Below are 8,914 nucleotides of genomic sequence, written 5' to 3'. Positions count from 1 at the left end.
TGCTGGCTGATCATTCCTTTATCCGTGAATCTACTCTCAGTCACAACTTATTTTTTACATAATATTGTAGACTTTTCCGTATGGGTCATAACCAAGGTGTATTGAGTAATGTACGCCAAGTCTAGAGTGAGATTACATCTGGTTTATATGAAGTAACATTCACTGGAGGGTGTACTCAGTGTGCTGACAGTGCCCAACACCGCAGAGGCGGAGCGCAATACACAGCATGACAAGGGCAATCAAGGCTAGTTAGTCGCTACTCTGAGTTTCATGCTTTTGCAACATGCCGGAATCTATGCTAGGAGAGGTGTTGGTGGGTCTTGTAGCACTCAGTGTGTGAATGTGGGGGCTGTGTAGGTTTCAGGAAGTATCATTTCATATCATTCAGTAGCCAGAGGCTGCATGTACATGTATATTAGCAAGTTGTACGGTACTCAAGAACTTTAGATCGAAAAAATACGAATTTAGAAAGTTATTGTCTTCTGCTTCTGATTGGGGGAATAACAAAAAAACTGTTTATTACTAGTGCGTACATGCACGTGTACGTGATGATGGCAATGGCTTCCAACTTCAATAATCGTAGATTGACAATTCTTACTAACCAACCCGACTGTGCACCAAAAGACAAGTGGTAACCAACCTACATGTACATGCATGCTTACTGTTTCCGCCTCAAAATATCAAGAAATAATGATGTGTCCAATTCATCTCTCTCTCAATTCGGATTCTCTGAATATAATCTACCCTATTTTATTGGGTAGAGGCAAAATCTCTTTTGTGACATAAGCGTTTTTTAGTCTAGATGAAGTGCATTCGCTGGTCAGCAAGTCATGGGAAATTATCAACAGCGGACGCTGTCACAGCACAGCGTTGGCTGGCTATTGACCGGTGATCGCGGCGTGGTCTTGAGGTCCATGGATCCACTTCTTCATGGTAGCCTTCTCCAGATGCGGCTTGGTAGTTCGCTGTTTCGGCGGCAGCGATGGTGGCTGGGCATCAGTATGTGCTGTATCTAGCTGCGGGGTCTTGGTCTTTGGCGGGAGAGGTGGTGGCTTTGTTGGCAGATCTGTAGGTTTACTGGTTGGCCCATCACTCATCAGTTTAGGAAGACCAGATAAGGATGGATCGGGGAATTGCTGCTGTTTTGGTCCGGTTAATATCGGAGGTTTGCCACCATTAGGAACCTGATGGCCGGGGAATAGGTTTTTTAAGCCCCAGGCCCGGGCATCGGGTACTGGGGGCATACTGCCTAGATCTGGAATGTTGACAACAGCAGCCGGTGGTAGTGGTGCTATGAAGTACTTGGTTGCCTGTGGCCGAGTCTGCTCCTGTCGACCTACAATGACATTGAGCTGTTGTCGTTGCTGTTGTTGTCCCCCTGCCATTCGTCCGTGATCCATTGCCGGGGCGCTGGCCGGTCTACTGGGCATTGCGTGTACTGAAGATGGAGGCGCTGGGTTACCGGGTGGGCGGCCCGGCTGTCCGGTCCATGGGTCAGTTTGTCCCGCGTGTATAGTGGCCCCTGGTGCTTTTGGTTTCTGCATAGGCATTTGTGGATTCGCAGGACGCTTGATAACTTGACTGGGCTTCTGCTGTTGCTGTTGTTCCTTTTGCTGCTGCTGTTTCGCTTGTTCCCGATCCTGCATGAACTTGTCGACCAGAGATTTCACATAAGTTTTGTTTACTAGAACATGCTTAGCTCCCTCGGGTCCAGTCAGGGAAGGAGCGCTGGGTGATTCTGCCTGCGTTTGATTTCGTTGTGGTTGCACAGTGGCCGTGGGCTTGGGCGTGGGTGATGATGATACGTTGCTCTGCTCGCCGGAATATCTTTTATGCGTTAACCCGCGCGGTTTTCCCCCGACAGATGGTGGAAGACCTAGAAATGGCACTTCCAGTCGCGGACACTGCATACCCGGTCTGACCACTGGCTGCTGCTTGTAATTCATGCAGCAAGTCTCGTTGAACAGGCCGTAGGGCTTTTTGGAGCCGCAACATGCGTGCGTCATTGTGTCATACGCATACTCGCTGCAGCACTCATGGTCCCGCAGATCGCCACTGACATGCGATGGCTTGTTGTTGCAGCAGAGGTTTTCGAACTTGGTGGCTACCTTGCTGCCACAGCACATGTCCGTCTCGGGCTGGTAGATCGTGTGGTTTCCGCAGCACTCCTCCGAGTTCAGCTCGTACGTTTGCCGGCCACAGCAGCCTTGTTCAGCGGTGTAGACCGGCTCTACATTGTCACAGCAACTCTCTACTCGAATGTCGATGGATTGCTGAGAGCAGCATTGGGAATGTCTGCGGTACAGAACAGGAGAAAAAGAAACATCACCGTCAGTACATTCATAACAGCTGCGCCGCTATGATCCATGGCTGCATCATTATCATTATCGAACTGCATACACCTTCAACAGCGGAGTAAGACTAAAATACTGTAGCAAGATAGAATCAATTCCCAACTCTACAGATAGAATTACTAGCACCCTTTCCCATTTACACCCAGATATGACTACGACAAATAGTCTTATCAGTCGTGTCTACAAGATGGAGAGACCTTTGATTTAGATCTAGCGCTTACCGTATTCCCCGAATATAAGTCGCACCTTTTTACCCTAAACATGAAGAGTAAGAAAGGGGGCGCGACTTACAATCGAGTGCGACTTATAATCGGGGAAACACGGTACATGTTTGCCAGGTGTACATCGGTTCAACACAGAAGCAGAAATACTAGGCTGCAGTTCGGACCAGTGACATTTAACCTGGTGATTAAAATAGCGCCGAAGACTACACAGGCCCAGCACCATCAACACTATGCTGTGCATTTGATTTGAACACTGGCACTACTTTTAGAGTCACAAAGTCGAATTTAACGGGTATCCTTTTATTATTACGAACTATACCGTAAGACGACACTCTAGAGTCGTCGACCTTATCCCTAGCAAGTTCGCGTCGCGCTTACAATATGTACACAGGAATTTTGCCAACACTTTCCATACAGAAAAACTCGCCTGCTCACGAGGAGGGGGACAGCACCATGGAATGGGACTTATGCCTGAGAATACCTTCTCAGGCATAAGTCCCATTCCATGGTGCTAATTTAAAATTTTTAAATTTCACGGCTCGCGTCAGACTCGGTTAGAGGCCGAGTTTTCCGCATCCGTAGGAACGCCACCGCCCTTCAAGGATCAAGGCGCAGATGCAGCTCCTAAAGCGGTGGGAGGTGAGGAGATCAAACCCACCAAAGTGGTCAAAGACCGAGAACCCCATTCACTGCATCCATGAGGAGGTATCGGACTCTATAATTAAGAGAGCATGTCTGAGAAAACCAGAACATATGTGCAAGTCGATCTCTCAGATTTCGCTCAAATTTTGCATGTAGGTTTGCTTTGGGGTGTAGATCGACATTCCAAAGCCCGCGCAAAATCTTTTGAAGGGAACCATGAAATTGGCATACCCCTCAATATTGGCCCAATATTGGCACGATTTATGGGTCTACAAACGAGCCACGGCACAGCGTACAAGAACAAGCTACGAACAAAACTCCATCAAGCCAACATTACCTCACCTTAGAAGAGTTCTTGGGGCAGCATCAATTAGCCACGCCAGCATCCCAGAAGACGAGGGCAATCATCCCTTGACGCCACAAATGATCGTCTTGAAAATAGCCAGATTACAAGCGCTGATAAAACAGCGAGCTACGTCCTCAATTAGCAAACACTATACACCGGCAGATAGTAGAACACCTCTTCTAGCACTGAGGACATGTCCCCCATCATCCTTTTTGGGTTTTCTTGAAATAAACAATTTTGAATTTTTCCACTCGACCATTCTGAAATACGTCCAAACTCATACCTGCGCAGGAAAGCTCGCCCCTCCGCGACGTCTGGTCAGTAATTTCTACTCCAACACCACTCCCAACGCTGCAGAACAAAGTGTACTGTTGACTCTGACAAGGAAAAGCAGCGGTGATCACTTGTCACTCCAAACGACAAGCTTCTCCTTGCGCCAGCAACATTTTTCGGTGCAACAGTTGATGCAAAAGTGACTGAATTTTTGCGTGTAGTTTTTGGATTTTACTGCAAGAGGAATGAAGAAATCATGTGGATCGTGACGTAGAACAATGCTTTCTGGTGCACGACACAATGCACACGATCACGATCGTTCCTGAGGTGCTATTCGAAACGGACCATGAGGGAGGAGGTAAGATGCATTATATTTCTTGCATGCTCTGATCAGAACATGCAGAAACTATCGTTATAGCGCTAGCAGTATTGCATTGGCAAGAATTCTTTGAGATATTTCCACCTGCAGTAAGAACAGGGATGCATTTTTTCACACTAACCTCGCTCATCCCGAACATGGTTCAACAGGAACTGCGGCTAGTTTACATGCTGATGATCCACGTAGATCTGCAACAGCAAGGAATGACTGTGGTCCATGCCATCAAGGTCGCTTGGAGTTGACCAGCGCGCGGCCTACACTGGTTGCATGGGGTATGTGGGGCGTCCACATGGCAGATTTTTTACGTCATTAACAACGTAATTTGACCCTCCTCGCCCTAGACTAGTCTCTGTGCTGCATGTTGAGGGAAAGTCCCGGCTGGAAGGCCTACAACACGACATGCGTGCTCTTGAGCTGGACATCAAGATGCACTTGATCCGATCTAGATCAACGGGTGATCCATGTAAGTGCAGGTGCGCTTGATCAAGGTGACTCGGAACAACTGCTGAACCGTGATCTACGAGACCTGGCATTCTTGTGTCACGAGGCACGCGTTTTCATCATTTCTCTTGCAGTAAAATCCAAAAAACTACACGCAAATATTCAGTCACTTTTGCATCAACTGTTGCACCGAAAAATGTTGCTGGCGCAAGGAGAAGCTTGTCGTTTGGAGTGACAAGTGATCACCGCTGCTTTTCCTTATCAGAGTCAACAATACACTTTGTTCTGCAGCGTTGGGAGTGGTGTTGGAGTAGAAATTGCTGACTAGACGTCGCGGAGGGGCGAGCTTTCCTGCGCAGGTATGAGTTTGGACGTATTTCAGAATGGTCGAGTGGAAAAATTCAAAATTGTTTATTTCAAGAAAACCCAAAAAGGATGATGGGGGACATGTCCTCAGTGCTAGAAGAGGTGTTCTACTATCTGCCGGTGTATAGTGTTTGCTAATTGAGGACGTAGCTCGCTGTTTTATCAGCGCTTGTAATTTGGCTATTTTCAAGACGATCATTTGTGGCGTCAAGGGATGATTGCCCTCGTCTTCTGGGATGCTGGCGTGGCTAATTGATGCTGCCCCAAGAACTCTTCTAAGGTGAGGTAATGTTGGCTTGATGGAGTTTTGTTCGTAGCTTGTTCTTGTACGCTGTGCCGTGGCTCGTTTGTAGACCCATAAATCGTGCCAATATTGGGCCAATATTGAGGGGTATGCCAATTTCATGGTTCCCTTCAAAAGATTTTGCGCGGGCTTTGGAATGTCGATCTACACCCCAAAGCAAACCTACATGCAAAATTTGAGCGAAATCTGAGAGATCGACTTGCACATATGTTCTGGTTTTCTCAGACATGCTCTCTTAACTAAAGACATTGAGCTCTTTCCCACAAACCTCTCTGTGTAAGTATAGATACTGTATAGGGTAGTAATGGGCACTTACTCTTTAGCAGCCGTCATTTGAACCACGTTCTTGTCACAGCACAGCTCCGTGTCAGTATTGAACGTAACGCCATTGCAGAGACTACCCGGATCAACGATCCCACTTGGAAACGCACCACCAAATGGCGAGTTGGTTGGCCGTGGTTGACCTGCGTTTCCTCCTTGCATTTGCCGACGAGGCAAGGCCTGGAAGCCTCCTCCGTATCCTCGCCGATTGCCCGGTATTTGGCCGAAATCACTGTTGTGCCTTCTGCCCGCTACGTGACCCGGTTTAGGCTGAAACTGGCTGGTGCCAGGAACTGCTCCACCATAGCCGGTGCCAATATATCCTGTAACGACGTAACCTGTGCCAGTGCTCACAGCTCCTCCGCCTTGCCCGGGAGCGGGTCCCCCGACGCTGCCTCCGCCGCCGCCCACCTGTTGCGATGTACCCGGCACTGGGCCCCCGTAGCCACCCGCTTGTGGATCGTGATGGCCTGTACCGGGTGACGTCACAAGTCGACTGTCGAAATGTCCTCCTGGTGTGGAGGGTGGCGCATTGGGCAGCGGTCCACCGAAACTTGGCGCTGGTTTTGCGCCACCTACTGGTTGTCTTGGTGCTGTCGGAGCGCCACCGAAATGATCGCGGCGATCTGGCAGTACGCCTACATCCGGGGCGTGAGTACGGTTGCCTAGAGTGTTGGACTGTCCACCAGCCCGGGCATCATAATCAGGGTGTGAAGAACGTGATTTCGATGGTGGTCTAGGTTGATTACTACCGTTATTATGTGCTGGCAAGCGATCTCCGAAACCAGGATCTGCAGTGCGATGTCCCTGACCCACGGTCTGACTCTGGCCTCCTGCACGTCCGCTAGACGCTGGAGCGCTGGTCGGATCTGTACCCCTGCTAAAGCCGGGGTCAGGATCCGGGTGCCGGTGACCGGGGTCAGCTGCTGCACCTCCACGTCCTGTTTGCCGTCCTGGCGGTGGCCTGAAATCAGGACGGGCATCGGGAACAGGTCCCCCGTATGCACCACCTCCCGGCTTTCCAGTAACGGTGTCGCGACTACTGGGTGCAGTAGGTTGCTGAATGTGTGAAGGATCTCGTCCCGACGGAATCTTACCACCATAACGTTGCTCCTGGGCTCCACCACTGGGTCCAGCATCAACTGGTGCTTTGTCAGCGGGGCGTGATGCCGGACGTCGCTTGTAGTCTTGTTGTCGCCCTGCATCAGGATAGCCGGGATCTCTGCCGGTGTCGCGATGCGTATGTCCGGGGTCTTGGCCACGTCTCGGAGGTGGATTGGAACTAAACTGGGAGTCCTGATGTCGTCTTCCAGCCCCAGCACCACTGCGATTGTGAGCAGCACCACTTTGCCTCTGGTCTGTGGCAGGGAGGCGAGCATCGCCCGGGTATTGCCCGGGGCCTGCATTCATATCCCGTCCCCTGCCTGGCGTTCTGACGGGATCTTTCGGGTGGTACCTGCCACGACTTGGGACATCTCTGCGAGGCGGTGGGTCCATGCCGGGTCCCATGGTTCCCCCGTAGTTTGCCTGGGGTGGTTCAGTCGCAGATACATCAGTAGGCCTAGCATCCCCTGCAGGCCTGCGTCTACCACCAGATACTGGATCACGTCGAGATGGGTCGCGAGTACCTCCACCACCACCACCACCACCCGAGACACCTGATCTGTCTCCTTGTGCTTGGCCTCTGCGTGGGGCATCTCGCATCGCGTCCTGCGATCGTCCAGCTGCAGGCGGTGCACCGGCAGAGGGTCTGTGCCTGCGATCCTGGCCCGAATTCCAGGAGGATGGTGCTCGTGTGTCCTGCGGACCACCATGATAGCTAGAGTCGTGAGTGGAGTGGCCAGGGTCTTTGGGGCCTCTACTCGTTATGTGATCTCTTGCTGCAGGAGCTGATGGATCACCTGTATTGTGCTGATGAGCATGCTTGTCACCTTGGCGTCTGCCGTTTCCCACTCCTGGATCGACGAAATCAGTGTGTCCACCACCTCTTCCACCTCCATTTCCAGGACCTGCTGGGGGTCCCCCTGACGGGGGATCCTGCCCATGATGTCCCCGGTCAGCGGGCAACGGATCCCGGCGGCCAGTTGCGCGTCTTCCATCGCCTACACCAGGATCAGGGTGTCCTGGGTCAGGTCCTCTATGGAATCCAACGCCACCACTATCACCTCTTCCGCCACCTCCTCGACCACCTCCACCACCACCACCAGCACCTCCACCAACACCACCACCACCACCACCGCCACCACCACCGCCACCACCACCACCACCACCACCACCACCACCACCATCACCTCTGGCGCCTCCTCGAACACCACCACCACCTACACCACCACCACCACCACCTGCAACACGCTGGTTCCAGCTGTCACTCGGAGCGGACGGGCCTCCTCGCCCAGCATATCCTCGATTTCTCTGTCCTCCATCCCCACGGATCGGCATGCTCGGCGGCAGATCAGTTGGAGGTGACGGTGTTGTGGGAGGCTCTGAGGTTGTTTTTGGAAGGAGAATATCTTTGTAGTAATATCCGTTGGCGTTGGGTTGCTGCACTACAGTGTCTGAAGGCGTGGCAAAGCCGTTGTTTCTGTAGAAGTGATGGGGCACACCAAAGGCACCTTTCTTGCGTCCGGTTGGACGCGTCCCGTCAAACGGGCTAGTACTGCCTATCACGGAAGGTTTCAGCGGTTGCTGACCTCCCCCTGCTGCTTGTTGTGGCGGTGGCTGCGTTGGTGTCAGCGGCTGCTGTGGTTGGCTTTGAACAGCTCCAGAGTCGAATGGCAGATTGCGCTGTGGCGTATTGTGAGGTTGTCTCTGGCCGTGCGCTGAGTCGACGAGCAGCAGCAACAGCGGCAAACAGAGCAGAGACAGAGACCACCAAGGAAGCATTATCATATCGGCCAAGGCACCACAAGTTGGTTTGTGAGGTGTTGCGGATGATCAGCAGCTCACTAAGCAGACTTCAAAACTAGGAACGCACCAAAAACTATTCCTGAATATCGAAACCCAACGGCAGCATAGCTATTTTGGCATCTTCTTCGATGACCTTGATGATGAAGATGACGGTGATGGTCAGGCTGCGACCTGCATTTCTCTCATCTTTCCATCACACTGTTCTAAAGAAATCAACTTGTGCAAAATACTACACTGCAATGAAACTGAACTGCCACTTTAAGCCGAGCAACCGCCCGATGGCAATTGCTTTGCTTTCGCTTTCGCTTTCCAATTGATCCGCCACGCGCAGACTGCAGTAGTAGATGAAGACGCCAT

General features: G+C 51.4%; 1 protein-coding gene across 1 annotated transcript; it reads right to left on the bottom strand.

The window, feature by feature from the left end:
• Positions 1-177: 177 nt before the first annotated feature.
• On the bottom strand, positions 178-8,533 carry LOC135810364 (uncharacterized PE-PGRS family protein PE_PGRS54-like). Its single transcript, XM_065323856.1, has 2 exons — positions 5,646-8,533; positions 178-2,295 (listed from the first exon to the last, which is right to left on the bottom strand). The coding sequence occupies exons 1-2, from the start codon at positions 8,531-8,533 to the stop codon at positions 879-881; spliced, it is 4,305 nt and encodes a 1,434-aa protein (XP_065179928.1). The 3' UTR covers positions 178-878.
• Positions 8,534-8,914: the final 381 nt, after the last annotated feature.

This window comes from Sycon ciliatum, chromosome 2 (genome assembly GCF_964019385.1).
Source record: "Sycon ciliatum chromosome 2, ocSycCili1.1, whole genome shotgun sequence".
NCBI lineage: Eukaryota > Metazoa > Porifera > Calcarea > Leucosolenida > Sycettidae > Sycon > Sycon ciliatum.
The sequence above is the reverse complement of the archived record's forward strand: the minus strand, read 5'-3'. Positions and strand labels throughout refer to the sequence as shown.